At 37.1% G+C, this 21,342-nt stretch overlaps 1 protein-coding gene across 6 annotated transcripts in view; it reads left to right on the top strand.

The window, feature by feature from the left end:
* Positions 1-21,342, top strand: part of KIZ (kizuna centrosomal protein) — a 212,402-nt gene that overhangs the window by 186,099 nt on the left and 4,961 nt on the right. For 5 of the 6 annotated variants that reach the window (XM_020986871.2, XM_020986896.2, XM_020986877.2 and 2 more), the window contains one exon: positions 2,466-2,562. In XM_020986871.2, the coding sequence (XP_020842530.1) occupies positions 2,466-2,562 (97 nt within the window). Of the gene's footprint in view, positions 1-2,465; positions 2,563-7,271; positions 7,682-21,342 lie in introns of those variants that run through there. The other variant, XM_078149700.1, reaches the window with a different exon arrangement.

Raw genomic sequence — 21,342 nt, 5'->3', positions numbered from 1 at the left:
GTGTCTATAGAACCCCAAAAGGCCCATGGGATATATTTCAGGGGAATCCATGAACTTGGATGGGGAAAAAAATTACACCCTTGTTTTTCACTAACCTCTAACCAAAATGTGGCATTTCCTTCCATTATAAGTGTGGGCAATAAACCACAGTACTATTAATAGTGCCATCCCTGTGATTTTTTATAAATAAAAATCACAGGTATTTTTCTGTCATTTTATAGTTGTTGCCTTCCCTCTGAAATTACTTCTCTTTACCTATATCTTCTATGTATGTTGATGATGTGGACTTCTTGAGGGCAGGGACCATGTTTTTGCCTCTTCTGTATTCCCAGCACAACCCTTTGCATGTAAGTGCTTAATACATGATTACTGACTGACTGAATATCATTTACACTCATCACTCTCCTTCATAATTACTGTACATATTAGACCTACAACTAGATATAATCACAGTCTTCCTGTCTACATATGGTGGTTTGACATAGCTGGGCAGATTTTGTCCGTAGCACTAGAATTATCATAGGGATCACAAAAATAGGAACACAAAAATCTGATCTTTTAACACCCTCATTTTACAGATGATGAAGCTGAGGAATGAGGAGATAAAGTGACCTTCCCAAATATTGCACAGCTATTCAGTAACAGAATTAGGTCTCTTAGTCATTTTTGTATAAACTTTTCTTTGAAACCTGGGAAAACTTCCATGAATTGATGCAAAATGAAATAAGCAGATCCAGGAGAACAATTTATATTATAATGTTAAAATTGTAAAAAGAAATAATTTTGAAATAATAAATGATCAATGCAGTGATCAACTATAATTCCAGAAGACTGATGATTAAGCATGTTATCTACCTCCTGACAAAGGAATAATTAACAAATATGCAAAATGAGAGACATTTTTGGACATAGGCAATGTGAGAATTTATTTTGCTTGACTATGCTTATTTGTTACTAGGGTTTTGTTTTTTCTAGTGGGAGGGAGAGGGAAATAAATTATTGATAATTAGAAAAAAATAAAATTTCACTTAAAAAACAAAGTTTATTTTGTGTACAAAATTATCCAGGTTCAAGATATAAATAAATTATTACCTAGAATTGTTATACCATCTGAGCCATTCCTTAAATATTTTGATAGTGTTCAGTATGTGGCAGAGCGGTGGTAGCTGACTAGCCTAAAGTAAATTAAGTTCCTTGTCCATGGCCACATACTGAATTGGATTCACGAGGCATGTAAAATAAAACAGTCTGCAGACTGGCTAAGTTACTTTATCCATTTGACCACACTGCACCATTTACAATATTTTCTTGCATTAAGATTCTGAAAGTGCTTCAGATTTAATGTGTTTTAATGGAGTTATGATCTCTGTATCTTCCTGTTCATCTCTTTCAACTGTTGTCACATATAAACTTTTTTCAGCAAATTTTACTCAAGTAAACCAGTGACCTAAAGAATAAGAATAGATATTTGGTGGGGAAAAAGGAAAAAAAATATGTTTTTGTGCAGATTGGTATACATGATGTCAAGAAGTCTAACTAGTGAGGTTTTCAGCCTTAGATGTCTGATTTTCTTTGCTTTGCCCTTGGACTAGTTATTTGACTTATGCTTTGTGCCTCAGTGTCCCCTCTCAGTAATCCCTGGCTCATTAAACTCTGATATTGGTAGTGTGCTTGACAGATGTAAATTTTCATTAGAATCGTTTTACTATTGAGGTTAAAATGGACTAAGCTTATAGACTATGCAGATCAGAAATTTAACAGATTTTTTCTCAAAGAGATCTCTCTCTGGTCTGTATTCTCAGCAATTAGCTGTTAGGAGCAAAACTTGTAGCAAAAATGTACAGGAGAGAGGATCATAAAGATGCAGGAGTCAAGGATTCCGTCCACAGGCTAGAAGCACCATGGTGACAGTTCACCAGACTCCTGGGAAAAGACTGACTTTTATATTGCCCAGCAGTGACCTTTCAGACTAGTTAAGGAGTGTCCTTGGTGGGTTATAGTGGGAATTGCATTTTGTTATTCTCAACCAGAAAGATAGGAGATTTTGCATTGAGGTTTGAGGGTGAGTGACATAGGTAGTTCAGTCTAAGAAAGTCTGTCATTTTTCAAGTCTGACTCAATATCATTTATTGTGGTACATGATCCCTGGCCATGTATCATAAAACTTATTTATTACACATTGATATAAAACATTCATAAGGCTTCTCTAGTCATTTATCGTCATTCAAACTAGAACATTTGTGGCTGTTTTATTCTCTCCTTATTTTTGCTTTGTCTAAGTATCACTACCTACAGATATTCCACCATGTGCTTTTTCCAGTGTATGAAGGTTCCTTATTTTTGTGCCTGAGTAATTTCTTCTCTTGACAGTCTTCCCAAAGTTATTGTGTCTTCTTTTTTATTCATCTCATTTCATTGTTGAGGATCAACTAAACATTTACATTTAGCATTTTTACTTACCACAGGCTTGAATATTGGCAGCAGTACTTTCAAGACAAAGACAAGTAACGAAATCGGTTCAGAAGCTAGTTTTTCATCTAGTGAAGGAAGTCCTTTGTCAAGGTAAAGTCATGAAAAGCATTACATTCTTTGAAAGGCTTTAACAAGATGAGAAATGTCACTAGAAAATGAATAAAACTGACTATATATTATTTTGTTTTGAAACTTGATGAAGGGTTAATTTTTGTGTTTTTGTTTATGTAAAAATAGCAGCTTAAACTTTAGTACACCTTTGAAAATATTTGCACCAAAGCCAGGTATTGTTTTGCAGCTGTTGTTTTCTCATTTTAAGACTCAATTGACATCTCAGTGAACCACAAATTAGCGTGTACAGCTGCTCGCAGTAGGGCTACTTAGAGACCAGACAATGGAAGTTGTCAGGAAAAGGGCAGATATAGAACATAAAGTCTTGGAAAAATAAAGAGGTGCATTTCTTCTTCTAGAGGCTTCTGAGATATAAACTAGTCATAGCTGGATACTTATTTTAGTGTTCCTTTTTTTTTTTTATCTTTAGTGCTGGACTATACTTTTATCTGCCTTTTGCTTTCAAATTGAATACATTTAATTACCTAGTTTTCCTAAAGGACACAATTTGTCTTTTTTTAATATGTGTTAACCAAAACACTTCCAGTTCTTACTTTGTTGTTCCCTTGGTTTTTCATCAGTGTGAAATACTAATCAAGCAGTCATAATCAGGTTACTGTTGAGGAATCAGTAGAGGAAAATGTAAAAAGCCAAAATACTCCTTTGCTTTAACTTAAATGCTTGAGGAAAAATTAGAGTAAAGTCTGTGGTGGACTATAATGCCTTGTTGGGATAAATATCCTTTACAATATTGTGGTATTTTGTATTTCAGTTAACATATATAGTTATTTTTAAACATAAATTTTTATGGTTTTTTAAAAAATAATATTCTGAAATCTGCTTTTCTATGAAAATAGGTTTTTTCTAAATAAGGACAAGGAAAAACTTTGATTTTTTTAATTAAGTTCTGTTCTTCATAAAAACTTGACAAGTTGCAATATTCAGATTAATACTCTGAAGTTTTAAATTTTTATTCACAGTAATAGTAAATGTGTTTTTTTTTCTGCGCAAGTAAGCCTTAATATTTTGCAATAAGTAGTTTTAAAAAAAAGAACAGCTTTTTTAAAATAATGATCCTATAAATTAAAAGCATGGACCTTTCAGAGAGAATATGAAGAGATAGAAAATTCTTCAAATACTCTGTCAGTTTTACCATTGGAGTAATCGTGCAAATCTTAGTTTATAAAGGTTATTTTAAGTTTTTTCATTGAATCTATATATAGTGGGCAAGTTAATTCTTAAACTTGGTCTTTATACATGTATTTCAGTGAATTTTTTCTAAAGCAATTGAATTTTAGAAGCCAATTTTGTGCAATTTTAGTTGTGTCCTATGTTGCTGATACCTGTAATTCATACAACCAAAATCAGGTTTTGTTGTCTTTTCTTTCAGTTGAAGAGAATATAGTCTTTATTGTTATTGCATGATAGTTTTTCTATACAAATGACATAATATGACGCTTAAATAAAAACATGGTTTGTTAGGAATAGTTGATTCTGAGTACTTGACATTAATTCTATACTGAGGAGGTCTGTGAATTCAGTGTTTGGGTTCTTGTTTTTGTTTTTAAAGAAAAGAAACATGCAATATTGTACCAGAGAGCTCGGGTTGTTGCTTATTTGTGATTGGGGCACACTGATATTTCTTCGAGGCTTACATTTAAGGATTCCACTTATTGCAGTCACTTCTTGTGCTTTATTGCTTTTACAAGTGGTCTTGAAATCCAGTACTTGAGAATAAACATAACAGTGCAGGACTGCTGTAGTACTTTTAAAAATTCTTCTTTGCTCTATTTTGTCAGTGAGCTGATGAGTGACCTCAAAAAAGACCCTGCTGGACCTAAATAAAAAATGGCTTCCTCTGATGTCCTAGAGACAATAATTATGATGTGCCAGTTAAGCCCAAACTACAGCTGAGGGATTTTACTTTAAAGCAGAGGCTTGGGCGCAAAAATGCATTTATAGCTCTTTGTCTGGCACCTCATTATGTGTGGGCCTGATTCATTAAGTAATTGGTTTGCAGTTGTTTACATGAGTATTAAGGCTTTCTATTCAGCAGCCTTTGAGAGATACATTGTGCAAATGTTGCATGTTATGAATGCGGAATGAGGGGCAGAGGACCAGTCCTATTGGCTAAACACTGCACTCTGTTGAAAACCAAGAGAAAGAGATTGGGTGCTGCTTTGCATAGCAATGACTTTCTTAATAAGCTTTACAGATTAATACACACAAGCTATAAAAGATGCAAAGAGATACTCTTAGCACATTTATACATGCTCATTTCATTATTATGGAAGTGGAGAAGGGAAGAATTGAGTCCTTTCATAGTCAGTTTTTCAGTGCAGTGTCTTCAGTGCATGAGACTTAATAGAATCCGATGTTTATTGTATTATAAATCATGGGGAAGTAGGCAGATCTGCAACAGTTTATTATTAAAGATTCTTTCAATGTAAATCTTTTTCTACTATTGTATTTCCTACAGCAAAATCATTTTGTGGTTGAGTGGGGATGAAAGGCATAATGTACGAAGGAGTGAGTCTTAATAGGAAGCTGCTCTCTGAGTAAAGACCACTTGTTCCCTTTTGTTCAGAGGTGCATGCCAGAGCTTCCTCTTCTCTGACAAACATTGTCTTGTTTTACCTTCACCAGAAAACTATTTTTACTCTCCTGGATTCATTTACTCAACTGAGAATATATTTTAACAGTCTGACATATAACTTAAGTTTAATGGTTGGATAGAGATAACATTTTTTTCCAAAAGAAAAGAATGTGCTAATGTAATATAGTTGCCTGGGGAAAAGGTATCATAAGTCACAACTGAATCTCCCTGGAACAGTAAGCAGGATGCTATGTGTGTGGCATTTTATAGTCTTGTAGCAACAGAAACAGCCAGTGGAGGTCACTAGCATTCTAGCTAACGGTACAGTTTCAGTTTCATTAATTTATTTCTTTTTGTTTAATTGACTTTGTCAGAGAATCAATAAACCAACATACCTGATTTTAAAGGTATCTTACAGCCATTTAAAAAAATACACACACACACACACACACACACACACACACACACACACACACTCATCTTTTTATTTGGCTTAACAAATTAGTATTGTCTATAAAATCTACCATAGCAACTACTTTTTAGATGAAACCAGAAATTTTATGTTTCAAAATATAAGTAATACATAAAATCACACTTATCTTCTTAATTAAGTAAGGTCATTAAGAAAGTTGGTAACAGGACACTTTTAAAAGGGGTTAGTGTATCTTAGTGTAAAGCACTTGGTTAGCCATTAGGGGGCACTCAGACGTTATAAAATTAAAACTGCTTCATGCTTTTGGTTACTTACGACTAGAAAATATTTTCTAAAATTTGTTGACACATTGGGATTTTCTTCTTGTGTTTTGCCCATTTTAATCATTCTGATAACAAATGCTGTTTATTTCTTTTAAATATTTTCTAGGTAATGACTAGAGAGTCAGATAATAGGCAAAATGAATAAAATCATAAATAAGCAATTAATAAGTGTCTTCCATGTGTCAGACATGTCGCACTTATTTCAAGATTCATAAAACTTTCTCATCTTGCTTTTGTTCATAGCAAGGCACATTATCCAACCTTTGGAATCATTCTATAAAGTCCTATCCAATATAAGTCTTAATCTGATATATGATAACATAATTACAAGAGTTTACCTCCTTTTTTTCCCAAATATCCTATGCACAGGCTTGCAGGATGTCAGGACACCTGTCTGTCTTCATCAGCTTTCTTTCCCAACCTTCTCTTCCCCATCTAAGTTCCTGAACGTACCTCTCTTTTGATTTTAGTTGTTGGCTGTGTGAGATGAATTAAGGGAAGCCACATTTGACAAATAAAAGGAGATTAATGAAATTTAGTGGAGGAAGTAATTAAGGAATCACTGCTATAGACCATTCTAGGTGTGGAAAAGCATTCAATCAGAGCCAATAAAATTTATATAGTACCTACTGTGTTCTAGGCACTATATTAAGTGCTAGGGTTACAAGGAAAGGCATGAGACAGTCCCTGCCCATAAGGAACTCACAGTCTAATGGGGGAAGCAATACATAAAAAGAAACTGAAAAGCCAGAGGGGAGGGTTAGGGAAACAGAGGTTACCTGTATTACATCAGCTGGGGTTGGAAATGATCCAGGGAGATAGGAATTTCTGAGCTGATTTCATCTTTCAGAATGAGTTTCTGGACATGATTAAGTCCAGGAAAGTAGCTAGGTGGGAAATGATGAGAATTCCCTGAGTGCCATCCTTAAATGGAGGAAGATGAAGAAGGAGCTCCAGATGTCCACCTTCAACCCTTCCAACCACAGGCAGGGGTTGCTGAGGAGATGTGAGTTTCCCACTTGCTTTCATCTTGTAGAATGATGAGTTTCTGGAGATGGTGAAGTCCAGGAAAGTAGTTGAGTGGGAAATAATTCTACTAGAAGAAATGCTAGAGTCCTCAGTAGCCAGCTGAAAGAGTCATAGATATCGAGTTAGAAAAGACCTTAGAGGTTATCTTGCCTAACCCCTTAATTTTACAGATGAGGAAAGCAAAGTAGAGAGCTTCAGCAACTTGCGCAAAGCCACACAGGGTTTAAATGGCAGAGCCTGGATTTGAACTATAGATGTGTGACTTCATACCATGCTGCATATTTTAAACTTCTTTGTTTCTTATCAGATACCACTTTGCTAACTTGAAGAAGAAAATTAAAACTGCCTAATGTGAACTGATCCCCACCACTACAGCATACTTCATTCCTCACCAAAATGTCTATCCTCGCTGACATTGCCAACCCACAAGATGAATTTCTTCTCAGCAAGAAGCCTATTCCCTGGGGTACCTAGGTGGCGCAGTGGATAGAGCACTGGCCCTGAAATCAGGAGTACCTGAGTTCAAATCCAGGCTCAGACCAAACACTTGACACTTACTAGCTGTGTGACCCTGGGCAAGTCACTTAACCCTAATTGCCTGGAAAAAAAAAAACCTATTCCCTTGACTCTGCTCACTAACTCAATTATTTGACAATTAGTCTAATGGGATGAAGAGCACCCGTTCAATTCTGGAATGATCAGCTTTGAACAACAACAACAAAAAAGTCCTCCTGTTCATTCAACATTAAGTAAATATTTATTAAATACTAACTGTATGTGTAGGAGTATACTGGGATTGGGGTTACTGATCAGTAGATTCCTGATCTCTTGAGTTCTCTCTAACTCACTTGATGAAATTACAAAAAATGTGGAACAGGTAATGGAGACAATGAAATGTTAAAGTTTTTTTTTCCCATTCAGACTTAGGTAGTTACATTTATATCTTGTAAAAAGTGAGCCCCTTAACAGATTTTGAAGCCTTTTTTTTTTAACCTTATAAAGGATACTTGAGTAGCTTACCCCTGAGTGACCTTTTTACAGATTGCAAAGGCATGTAAAGAAGCACTTCCATTTCACTGTTCCTTGTGGTAGTATGAAAAAGTTACTGTATCATTTTGAAGAAATAAAATGGCTGAAGAATCAGACACCCCCGTGGTGGTCTCTAAAAGGCAAGCTAGTCCACCCTATAGATTCATGACAGTCATGAGGAAAGCCTTTGGAGGAAGAACCTAACTCTTGAGAGGAAATCACTCTTTAGCTTTTCCTTTGTGCATTTTCCAGATTATAGTGTGGGGGAAGGAGATTCCTCTTACCACCTGGGTGGAGCTGAAGAAAACAGGCCAAAAGACTCTAGGTTTGGAGTACAATTGAGCTGAGAGGAGGGGCAGGTTCAGGACAGTGTGGCCAGAAGATATTCTGTACCCAGGAAGAGCAGCATAAGGACACCACAAGAAAATAAAAAACACTTGGGGCCCTGCAGTGTTGGAGGTGTGAGTTGCCTTGGCCAAATGTGTGCCTCCTCTGCTAGTGTCCTGTGTATATAATCACTCTTCCCGCTGACACTGTATGTATTTGTGAGAAAGTACACTGCAGGTTTGTAGGCAAAATGTTGGTTACTATTCTTTATATTATGCCATTTCAGTTAATGCCTTTGCTTCAAGTTAATTATGTCAACTGGATGACTATCAAAGGTAAAAAAAAAAAATTGGTAGGTGCTTCTGAAGCATAGTTTTAGGAGTGCAGTCCCACAGAGATCCCTGAACTTGGCTTGAACTTGCCATCCTGTGAGTGTAGATTGGAAGGCTAGCCTCAGAGTGGATGTTATATATGCAAAGCACTACACTAGCCTCTGTGAGATACATGGTCTCTGACCTCATGAAATTTGCAATCAATATTTGCTATAACTCCTTATTTACCTAACACATGCATATGTATATACATTCATACACACACACACACACACACACACACACACACACACCACAGATACATAAAAGAAATTGGAAGAAAAAGGTACTTATAACACCTCTTCCTCTTCTTTTGGCTTCAGAATATTTCTGTTCCTACAGAATAACAGTGTTGCTTCTTATAATGTATATAAGATTCATAGAGCTGGAAGAGACCTCAGAAAATCAAAAGATCCCCCTCCCTGCCTTTAGTGGGCAGTTATGGTATGATTATCCTCATTTCAAGGTGAGATAACCAGAGAGGTTATGTACTTTGCCTATTAGTGGGTAGGAATATGATGATGAACCAAGCATGAAAATAAAAAAAAAATACATGACCTTGCTATATGAGTAAATCAGCCAATCTCTCTGAGTCTCAGTTGCCTCATATATAAAATGGGATAGTAATACTTTCGTTATCTATCCACAAAGGATTGTTGTGAAGAAAGCACTCTGCAAACCTTAAAGCTATATAGCAACCAGAACAACCGGTAGCTAGAGCTATTACAAGTAGTGATGGTTTTATATATTCATTCATCAAATACTACTTCCTTAGTAACCATTTCTGCCTTGTTTTCTAAGATATAATACTTGCCTAATTTGTCTTTGCATTGTTATTAAATTATGTAATTATTAAATTAGAACAAGGACTAGAACTGGAGTCATCTTCCTAGTATTATTTCCTTTTCATTACATTAAAATTCTATTACAAGTTCATTTGAATGTCTCATAGTATCTGTGAAACTATATTGACCAACACAATAGTGATCAGAAATCCAATTCTTTTACTGTTTGTTGTTAAGTGATTAACGTATCATCATGCATTGCTTAATGGAATGAATTCTACCCACAAAAAGTACAAATTAAAATATATATTTTGCCATCAATATATATTCCATACAAGGTATGCAATAGGTAATGAGATTGATTCTTTTTTAGCAAACATATTAGAACTCATTCAAATCATTTTGCCTTCTTTGAAGAGATCACCTGGGGAAGCCATTGCTCAAAACACTAATAGATTGTATTAAGATATGATAACCTATCACTCTATTACAAAGTTCATATCCTTTTTATTTTGTGTCAGCAGCAGCAACTTGTTATACATAAAAGAGCTTAGTGACTAAAATCATTGTCCACCTTCCTAAATACATACTCAGTATCTCAAGAGATTGATTATTGTTCTCAATATATAGTAAGCTCTCAATAAGAACTTGTTAACTTGATTAATTTTATTGGTCACATACTGCCCCATATTTTCTTCTCCCGTCACCTTCAACTTCTTGGAGAGTTCCAGGTATACCCCACTGTATTCCCTTATAGCGAGGTCTCTTGTTCATGGCTTCTGCCACTACTCTGCTGAAAGTTCAAGGCACTGGGAACTTCATTTTAAAAGCAATAAACAGTATTACACCTGGACTGTCCTTGATATTTTTCCAAGTTTTTGATGACCCCAACTAAATGTTTTCACTACTTATGGAGTAAGTAATAAAAATATTATACATCTTTAACAGATCTTACGGGTATGAAGTAACTTCAGATTCCTACGTGTCAAATCCAGGTCCATTAGTCCAGATTCACTGTGCTTTCCATTATGCCACTTACTCCTCAAAGTACATTTTTGCTAACTTTTTTTAATGTAGTACTTTCCTAGTTTGTCTCTCTAACCATGTTTATAACAGCTCCTTTGAGAATTACTCTCTGAGGACTTTGGTCTTTTTTTTTTTTTTGCTCTTCTCCTATATACCAGAACACTATATGACGTAGTGATCTGTCTGTCTAGTTGTGAATTCAGGGTAACTCAAATTAGATATCCAATCATCAGTTATATAAAACAAAGGCATCTTTCCTCTCCAAATACCCCCATTCATAGATTTCTGCTTCTCACTTATCAATATCACCATATCACTGACTTTTGAAGAAGGAAGTCCAAGTAATTTGTGGCCCCTCACTGATATTCTCTTCACATATCTACTCTGTTGCCAAATTTACCACTTTTTCCTTCATCAGAGCCCAGATTTTCTCTTTCCTTTCTAGCCCCTATAGCCTTTGTTCTATTCAGTTCTCAGAGTGCCTGATACATAGTAAGTGCTTAAATTAATTCTTGAAGAGTCCAGGTATACCCCATCTTCCTCTAGTCCTTAATGTTGTGACTAAGATGTCTTCTTATAGTTTTGACAATGCTACCTATCCCTTAGACCCAACAATGGCTACCTACAACATTTTTTATCAGCTCCAACATCTCGACTCCCTTCTTTATAGCCCTTCACCAGACTACGAGAACTAACATAAAATCTGTTGTTTTTACCTCTGTGAGGTTTTACTCTTTCTTCTATTTTCAGAAACTTCTTTGTTGGTTTATCTGATTTTATGTTGGGCTTATACTGAGGTGCTTTTCTCTTAATATCTTTGGTGTTTCAACCTTTTTTTTTTTGTATTCTACCATCATTCACTCTTTGGTTCTTCCCTCTGGAATAGTTAGCCTTCCCTCAAGTTTGGCCTACAAGGCTGCTTCAGCTTCCTTAAATTGGGAAAATAGGGATTGTCATCATGGTCTCTTGCCCTGAGTAACCTCTGTGGGGACAAGATAGGCTCTGTCTGTTATATCCTATGTAAATACCAATACTGGCAGATTTTCCACTCAGCCAGTTTCTCTGTACTCTCTTCTTTTCATTCATGTGGCTGGGCCAAATCTCTTCTTCTCATTCATGTGGCTGGGCCAAATCAGTGTCCACCACATATTTGCCTGCCTTGAGTAACCTTGGAGGAGACAGGGCTGTACTCAACTGGTTTTCCAGTTCCCTTTAGGTCAGGCTTGATGCAGCTGCCTGTGCTCATGTGTTTTCAGCTCCACCAGATTTTCATGTCCTTATTTTCTTAACGTACCTGGACAGAATTAGTGCATGACGCTGAGTCCCTGGACCCAAGGACCACCCCACAAGCACAAGTCTACATATACTGCCTATTGCCCTAGCTAGGCAAATGGAAGTCATGGGGGTGTGTGTGTGTGTGTGTGTCTGTCTGTCTCTTTCTCTCTCTCTCTGTGTAGGAAGTGCAGGAGTTAACGGACGAGTTTCTCTAGTCTGAATTTGCCAATGTAATTTTGTAAAGTTTTTACCCTTGTTTTGGGAAAGTGAGTTTTATCCCCTTCTCCTGAGGATTTAGCTATAATTATTCTTATCTGGTACAGAATACCCTTCTTCTGGGATTGAAAAGTTAAAGAAGGGCGGAGCCAAGATGGCGGAGTGAAAGCAGTGACTTGCTTGAGCTGTCCCCCAAACCCCTCCAAATACTCATAAAAAATGGCTCTAAACAAATTCTGAAGCAGCAGAACCCACAAAATGACAGAGTGAAACAAATTTCCAGCCCAAGACAACCTGGATGATTGATCAGAAAGGGGTATCGCGCCGGGCTGGGATCGCAGCGCGGCGTGGGTGCGCAGGCCTCAGCAAACTTGGAGCAGGCCTCAGAGGACTGAATCGCTGGCAGCTGTGGAGGTTTCCAGACTCCTCAATCCACGAATGCCAAAGACAACTTAGAAGGTCAGTGGGAAAAGTCTGTTTCTGTCAGTGATCAGAGAGGAAGGCGGGGTTTCAGCTCCACTCCCCAAGAGCGTGGCCCTGGGGGGGCATCTGCTTCCTGAGCTTCCGGCCCACAGACTGAGGGGGAATCCAGTGGCTGATCAGAGAAGGACTGCAGGGATCTCTTTGCCAGTGCTGAGGCAGGAATCTCTTGCTTTGCCCGTGTGTGTGGATCTGGGTCACAGTTCTGGGCGGCAGTGCTGGGGTGAGGAGGAGCTCTGGCATGGTGGAGCTTGTAGTGGCTGTGGAGAGAAACCCCTCCTCACAGTTACAGGACAGAAAGGAATACTTGTGGTCACAGGCCAGGAAAGGAGTAAACACCTCGCCCCTTATCATACCACCTTGGAAGAACTGAAAATTTACATGTCCCTAGAAGTATCTCTGAAAACAGCTGTAGAAACCCCCAAAGCTTGGGACAGTACATTTCCACATTGGAAGCAGACTCTTACCCTAACAAAGAGTTTAAAACTCAAGTAATTGGCTGGGATCATGAGCAAGCAGCGCAAAAAGAGTCAGACTATATTATCTTACTTTGGTGACAAAGAAGATCAAAATATACAACCAGAAGACAACAAAGTCAAAGCTCCTACATCCAAAGCCTCCAAGAAAAATATGAATCAGTCCCAGGCCTTGGAAGAGCTCAAAAGGGATTTTGAGAAGCAAGTAAGAGAAGTAGAGGAAAAACTGGGAAGAGAAATGAGAGTGATGCAAGAAAATCATGAAAAACAAGTCAACAGCTTGCTAAAGGAGACCCAAAAAATACTGAAGAAAATAACACCTTAAAAAACAGCCTAACCCAAATGGCAAAAGAGGTCCAAAAAGCCAGTGAGGAAAAAATGCCCTAAAAAAAAAATTGGCCAAATGGAAAAGGAAGTCCAAAAGATTACTGAACAAAACACTTCCTTAAAAATTAGAATAGAGCAATTGGAAGATAGTGACTTTATGAGAAATCACAACACAGTAGAACAAATCCAAAAGAATGAAAAATTAGAAAACAATGTGAAATATCTCATTGGAAAAACAACTGACCTGGAAAATAGATCCAGGAGAGAGAATTTAAAAATTATTGGACTATCTGAAAGCCATGATCAAAAAAAAGAGCCTAGACATCATCTTTCAAGAAATTATCAAGGAAAACTGCCCTGATATTTTAGAACCAGAGGGCAAAATAGAAATTGAAAGAATCCACAGATCTCCTCCTGAAAGAGATCCCCAAAGGAAAACTCCTAGGAATATTGTAGCCAAATTCCAGAGTTCCCACGTCAAGGAGAAAATCTTACAAGCTGCCAGAAGGAAACAATTCAAGTACTGTGGAAACACAATCAGGATAACACAAGATTTAGCAGCTTCTACATTAAAGGAAGGCAGGGCATGGAATATAATATTCCGGAGGGCAAAGGAGATAGGATTACAACCAAGAATCACCTACCCAGCAAAACTGAGTATAATCCTTCAGGGGAAAAAATGGTCATTCAGTGAAATAGAGGACTTTCAAGCATTCCTGATGAAAAGACCAGAGCTAAACAGAAAATTTGACTTTCAAATACAGGACTCCAGTGGAACATGAAGAGGTAAACAGGAAAGAGAAATCATAAGAGACTTATTAAGATTGAACTGTTTACATTCCTGCATGGAAAGATGATATTTGTAACTCATGAGAACTTTGTCAGTATTAGGGTAGTTGAAGGAAAAAAATTGTATGTGTATATATAGATAGATAGATAGAGGGCACAGGGTGAGTTGAAGATTAAGGGGTCATATCTGGAGAATAAAATTAAGGGATGAGAGAGGATGATACTCAGAGAAGAAAGGGAGAGGTAGAATGGGGTAAATTATCTCACAAAAAAAAAAAACAGAAAAGAAAAGTCTCTCACAGTGGAGGGGAAACAGGGGAAGGTGAGAGGGAATGAGGGAATCTTATTCTCATAGGATTTGGCTTAAGGAGGGAATAACACACACATTCAATTGGGTATGGAAATCTGTCTTACCCTACAGGAAAATAGGGGGAGAAGGGGACAAGAGAGCAGGGGGGTGATAGAGAGGAGGGCAGATTGGGAAAGGGGTAATCAGAAGTAAATACTTCTGAGGAGGGACAGGGTCAAAAGAAAGAATAGAATAATGGGAGGGCAGGATAGGATTAAGGGAAATAGAGTTAGTTTTTCACAACATGTCTACTATGGAAGTGTTTTGCATAACTGCACATGTACAACCTATATTGAGTTGCTTGCCTTTTCAATGAGGGTGGGTGGGGAGGGAGGAAGGGAGAAAATTTGGAACTCAAAGTTTTAAAAACACATGTTTTTAAAAAAAATGTTTTCACATGCAACTGGGAAATAAGAAATACAGGAAATGGGGATACAGAAGTCTATGCTGCCCTACAGGAAAATAGAAGGAGAAGGGGATAAGAGAAGGGAGGGGGGAGAGATGGAAGGAAGGCAGACCAGGGGAAGGGGTATTCAGAATGCATGCCATCTTGGGGTGAGGGGAGGGGTGAGAAATTTGGAACTCAAAAACTTGTGGAAGTGAAAAAAATAAATTTTTTTTAAAAATTAAAAAAAAGTTACAGATTACAAAAAGCAACTAATCTTCATCTTAGTATCTAGTTGATCACTCTTTTTTTAAAAAAAATTTTAATACTTTTTTTTCCAATTACATATAAAGAAAGTTTTTAACAGTCACTTTTACAAGATTTTGAGTTCCAAACTTTTTTTCTCCCTTCTTCCCCACCCCTCTCCCCATGACAGCAAGCAGTCTAATATAGGTTATACATGTGCAATCATAGTAAACACATTTCCACATTAGTCATGTTGTGAAAGAAAAATCAGGGGGGCAGCTAGGTGGTACAGTGGATAGAGCACCAGCCCTGGAGTCAGGAGGACCTGAATTCAAATCCAACCTCAGACATTTGACACTTACTAGCTGTGTGACTCTGGGCAAATCACTTAACCCCATTGCCTAGCAAAAAACAAACAAAAAAAGAAGAAGAATGAGAACAAAACACAAACACCAAGATAAAGAAAAAGCAAAACAAAAAAAAATTGAAAATAGTATGCTTTGATCTGTATTCAGACTCCATAGTTCTTTCTCTGGATGGAGATAGTATTTTCCATCATGAGTCTTTTGGGATTGTCTTAGATCATTGCATTGCTGAGTAGAGCCACATCTATCAAAGTTGACATTGATCACCCTTGCTTCTACCTATTCTCTAAACTAGAGGTATCAGACATACAACCCACAGCACCCCTGAGTGCAGCCCAAACCAAATTAAGAGGTAATTGAGAATTGTTTAACAAAATAAATAGAAAATATTTTATAATATTTTATTATATATAATATAATAAATAATAATATATAAAAATAAACAAAAAAACAATTAAACATAGATAATACTGTGTTTTAAAACTAAGTCAATATATGGCCTACAGGAATCCTTATGTATAATTTAGTTGCCCCTATTTCTATTCAAGTTTGACACCACTGGTCTAAGTCATGAATTTACAACCTAGGGCACATATTACCAGCAATGGAATATTAAGATGACTTTGAATGGTATGGCCAGAGCCTGCCCTAGACAAATTTGTTAAATAAGCAAATTTGTCCTACTTTTTCTCATAACCCATCCTCTGAGTTGAAGGGAAAAGACCTTCAGGTACCTAGGCTATGTCATCTTGCTGTCACCTGGGAGTCAACTAAGATATTAATTTTTAATTAAGATGTTAGCTAATAATGACTTATATGGTGTGGCCCTTCTCTAAAAGGCATTTTATTTTTAAAAGGAGACTCTTGAAGGCTGGTCTTTAGGCCCTCTTATTCCTAAGGCCCTTAGAAGCAAAGATTTGTAGAACAAGGCATAGAAATCTTCCCATGGGATAACCCCTATTAGTCTTCTACTGGCTAAATCCACTAACTAACTGTAGCATACTAAAGCAACTTTTTAAAATTTTTTTAAGTTTTTTTTCTTTTCAGAAATCTATTTATTTACTTATTTTTAATCATATATTGCCATACAATTGTGTCATTGTGGTACATGGGTGAGGTACGTGCCCCATTATTGTTTCTTATTTGAATGTTTTGATGCTTTGTCGAAATATAAAAACATCCATCATTGTGGTTAATGGAGAAGCAACAAAAATTCACTCTGGCTTCTGAAGCAAAGGCCGTGTTGTACTTTTTTTTTCTTTTTTTAATTTTTTTTTCCATATGCTTTTGAGTTAAAATTTTTCTCCCTTTTCCTCCCCCCCACCCTCCCCAAGACAGCGAACAATCTGACATAGGCTTTACATTTACATACCCATTAAACATATTTTCACATTAGTGAAGTTGTAAGTAAAAATTAAAACCAATAGGAGGAACCATCAGAAAGATGAAACAAAACTCAACAGAAGGTAAAAATAAGTGATAGCGATTCAACTTCCATAGTTCTTTCTTTGGATGTGGACAGCATTTTCCATTCCGAGTCCTCTGAAGATGTCTTAGATCCTTGTAATGCTGAGAAGGGTTCAATTTAACATTCTTAGTCATTGCATAACATGGCTGTTATTGTGTACAAAGTCCTCTTGGTTCTGCTCACTTCACTCAGCATCAGACCATATAAGTCTTTCCAGGTTTTTCTGAAGTCAGCCTGTTCATCATTTCTTAATAGCACAATAGTATTCCATTACATTCATATACCACAACTTGCTCAGCCATTCCCCAATTGATGGGCATCCTCTCAATTTCCAATTCTTTGCCACCACAAAAAGAGCTGCTATGAATATTTTTGTCCATGTGGGTCCTTTTCCCATTTGTTTGATCTCTTTGGGATATGGCCGTAGAAGTGCTATTGCTGGATCAAAGGGTATGCACATTTTTGTAGCCCTTTGGGCATAGTTCCAAATTGTTCTCCAAAATGGTTGGATCATTTAAGCAACTTTTTTTTTAAAGGGGAAGGGAGAAAGAAGGTAAGGTAACTAGCACTTGGCCATTTCTTCTCCTCATGAAGGAGAAGCAATCTCATGCACACATGCACAAATCAGCACATTCACGTCTGTAAATGAAGACTTCATTTTATATCTATCAACAATCAACAATAACTCCTGACTTGGACCTTGCCCTCTATACCTCAGAGGCACATTTATATAGTGCTTTCTTCATCTAGTCCTACCATTCCCACATTTTAATCTTTTTATCTCACTCTCTACCCAGAACATAACAAACCAAGCATTTTTTGTTCCTTTTCAAGCAACTTCTTGACTAAATAGAAATCACAAATTTCCCACAGATGTAACCCTGTTTAGATATTCAACTCCTGTTACTCAACTCTTAGCCCTTTTTTGTTCATGTCAATGTTATTTGCTTCAGATGATAAATTTCCAGAGGGGCAAATACAATTTCTGATTTCAACTACATTTGGCAGAATGCCATCAGAAGAAAATTACTTTAAAATGTCTTTTGTTGATCATAGATGCCCACAGTTGGATTGGCTCTTTGAGGCTAACTAGTCCAATTCATACCTGAACAAGAATCCCTGCTACAGCAGACCCAACAAGTGATTGTCCAGTGCTTGTTTGATGACATCTCGTGAAGGGAAACACTCTACCTCCTGAGGTGCCCATTCTGCTCTTGGAATGCTCTGTTGTTGGGAAGTCTTACACTAAGCTCCACTCTACCGCTTTGCCTCTTCTGCCAGTTGTTTTCAGTTATGCCATCTGGTCCAAAGCAGAATAAATCTCATCTCTATTCCACATGATAACCCTTTAAATACTTCAAGGTAGCTCTCATTTCCCCTCTGGAATCTTCTCCAGAACAACATCCTTAATTCTTTCAACTTATCCTCATGATCTCAAGGTCCTTCACCATTCTGGTTGCCCTTCTGGGTGGTCTTTAGCTTATCAGTGTCGTTTAAAATATCATGCCAAGAACCTAACACAGTATTCTAGGTGCAGTCCAATCAAATAATGGGTTTTGCATCTTCAGCTGTCTGAATATTTTGCCTTTCTTTGTATCCCTAGCACTTAGAATGGTGCCTGACACATAGTAGACATTTATGCTTGTTGCCTGACTAACTGACTGATAATTTGGCCCCTTTTTTGCTTCTACTTACTGGCTATCCAAAGAATGAAAGTATTTTCCCATTTATCTCTTCCACTGGAAATATTATATTGCTTTTATAAAAAAATTACAAAGTGATATTCATGCATATTTCATGGTTTCTGAATTAATGAAATTACATGATTTAATTACTAGTAGTTTTCCATTTCAATATAGTTAATAGGAGATACTTCTGACTACGAAAGTTAAGGAAAATAATTGGTTTTATCCAACTACCCAATATAAAGTGGTCATTTGCCATACGTTACTTATGCTGTGTTTTTTTTTAACGATGCTTAAAATGTTTAGTCTTTATGGTGACTTTATTTCCATTATCTTATTTAGTTCTAACTCTGAGTTAAGTAGTATAAATATTCTTATCAAGATAAAAAAAAGTGTGGGGGGAGGACCCATTTGTACAAAAATATTTATAGCAGCTCTTTTTATAGTGGTGAGAATTGGAAATTGAGGGGATGCCCATCAATTAGGGAATGGCTAGATAAGTTGTGGTGTATGATTATAGTGGAATATTATTGTGCTATAAGAAATAATAGGCAGGTTTCAGAAAAACCTGGAAAGACTTATATGAGCTGATGCAAAGTAAAGTGAGCAGAGCCTAGAGAACATTGTACACAGTAACAGCAACTTTGTGCAATGATCAACTGTGAATGACTTAGCTATTCTCAACAATACAGTGATCTAAGTTTCCAAAAGACTCCTGATGAAAAATGCTGTCCACCTGTAGAGAAAGAACTGATGGAGTCTGAATGCATATTGAAGCAAACTATATTTGACTTTGTGTATTTTTTTATGTGTTTTTTGTTCCTTTGGGTCTGTGTTGTCTTCTTACACAACACGGCCAATATGGTAATATGTTTTCACGATTGAACATGTATAACCCATCCCAAATTTCTTCTGTCTTGGGGTGGGGGGGGCAGGTAAGAGAGGGAGAGAGAAAATTTGGAACTCAAAAAAATTTTAAATGAATGTAAAAATGAAAAATAAAATATTATTTTAAAATATTCTCATCCCCATTTTGTAGACAGTTACTAGCCTAAGTTTACTTAGCTAAATTAGTGGCAGAGCTAGTACAAGTCTTCTGATTTCAAGTTATCAGCTGGAACTATTCATGTTTGAACAGAATGATAGCAAACTTTGCATTTATCAAGTCTGTCATCAGCCAGGAGAAAAAATGTCTTTTGTTCAATTGCCAAATAAACATAAATAGTAAGGCACAATATCATATCATGACTATATCAAGCATGAAGTAGTACTATGTTCACTTAATAATTTACCTTTAGGTTTGGGTTTTGTTGTTGTGTTGTGTTTTGGTTTTTGCCCAAAATGGTTAATTTTGAAGAGATTTGTACTTTCATTCTAGACACATAAGTAATATTGAACCTGTTATCTCAGTGTCAAATAGTTACCTGTGAAACTTGCTCAGGGAAGAAACATGATTGCTATAGTGTAATTATGTTTCAACAGTGCCTTCCAAGATAGATACATTACTTTCAAGCTTCATAAAAGATTAGCCAGTCTGACTCTAGGCGTATTTTATAGTGCAGTCACCACACCACATTCCTTGACCTAAAACCTCTGCATGCTTTCACAAGTTTTTTTTCTTTTTTTATTTAATTTGAGACAGTGGTTGAATAAGTTTTTAATTTCCATCACTCAGAGGGAGGCTTTCTGGTTCTATATTGCCTCCTCATTCCCTCAATAAAGCAGTCCTCAAACTTTCTGCCGTGAGCGAAACCCTTCACTTTAAGTAAAATTTCAGTTGATTGCTAAAGTAAAATCTTGTTAAATGATTTTTTGATATACTTTCTACCAGAGTTAACCAAGTAACATAAGGGGAAAGAGGGAGGGAGGAAGACAAGCAGGCAGGCAGAGAGAGGGAGAGGTCAGGATCAAGACCTAGGGAACATCAGAGCTCCTTTGACCTGTTTGCCACAACCACCTGCAGCACTCTGAGTGCAGCGCAGAAGGGTGTGGTTTCTCCAAGAATCATGGTTGTTTTCCTCCCCAGCCAGTCTCTTACATGGGACTAGAAGGACGAGGATACAGAGCTAACCATGGCAGGTCACCCTCAGTGTGTGTGAAATTGAAGTGGATAGAGAATAGTCTTATTCTCTTTAGGGCCCACTGCAGAACAGAGGCTGACAGAGCTTTAAAAAAAAAAAAAGGTAAGAATATCCAAGAGCAATGCTCCTTCCCGATTCCCTCCCTAGCTTGCTCAAGGGACCCAGTGTTACAGTTACTGTATTTTTTTAACCACAGTTGAAGAGTTGGGATATGTGGTCTGATGACTTTCATTTTTTCTGTTTGGTAAATGGGAAAGAATATTTTAAAGTAGGACTGTTCTGGAAAATCCTACAGGCATTGTCACTGCAGGCATGGGGTGACTGCTGGTGTAGGGAGTAAATAAATAGAAAGGAATATAGAACAAGTACATAAATAGAGAAGGTGATGAAGGAGGGTGGGTGCTGAGGGAAATCATATTTGAGTGGAAAGGTTGGGCTTATGGAAGGAAACAGGGACCCAGGGAAAAGGCACAGGAACACTGCTGGAATAGCATAGGAAAAATGGGAGCTGTTAAAAGGCTACTGAGAGCATGTCCAGCTTCGTGTTCCAGTTTTATACCAGAAATTACAAGGTTACCAGCAACTCCAGGAAGAGAAGGTCGCTCTTTCTCTGGATCCTCCTTCTTATCTTTAAACTCCTGGGATTGCATGGGCAAAATTTCAAGCTGTGTGAGACTTAGAAAGAGGAGGCACTCTAG

The sequence above is a fragment of the Phascolarctos cinereus genome, unplaced genomic scaffold, assembly GCF_003287225.1.
Source record: "Phascolarctos cinereus isolate Bilbo 61053 unplaced genomic scaffold, phaCin_HiC Scaffold_2;HRSCAF=192, whole genome shotgun sequence".
Taxonomy (NCBI): domain Eukaryota; kingdom Metazoa; phylum Chordata; class Mammalia; order Diprotodontia; family Phascolarctidae; genus Phascolarctos; species Phascolarctos cinereus.
Note: the sequence above shows the minus strand (reverse complement) of the source record. Positions and strands in the feature narration are given on the sequence as shown.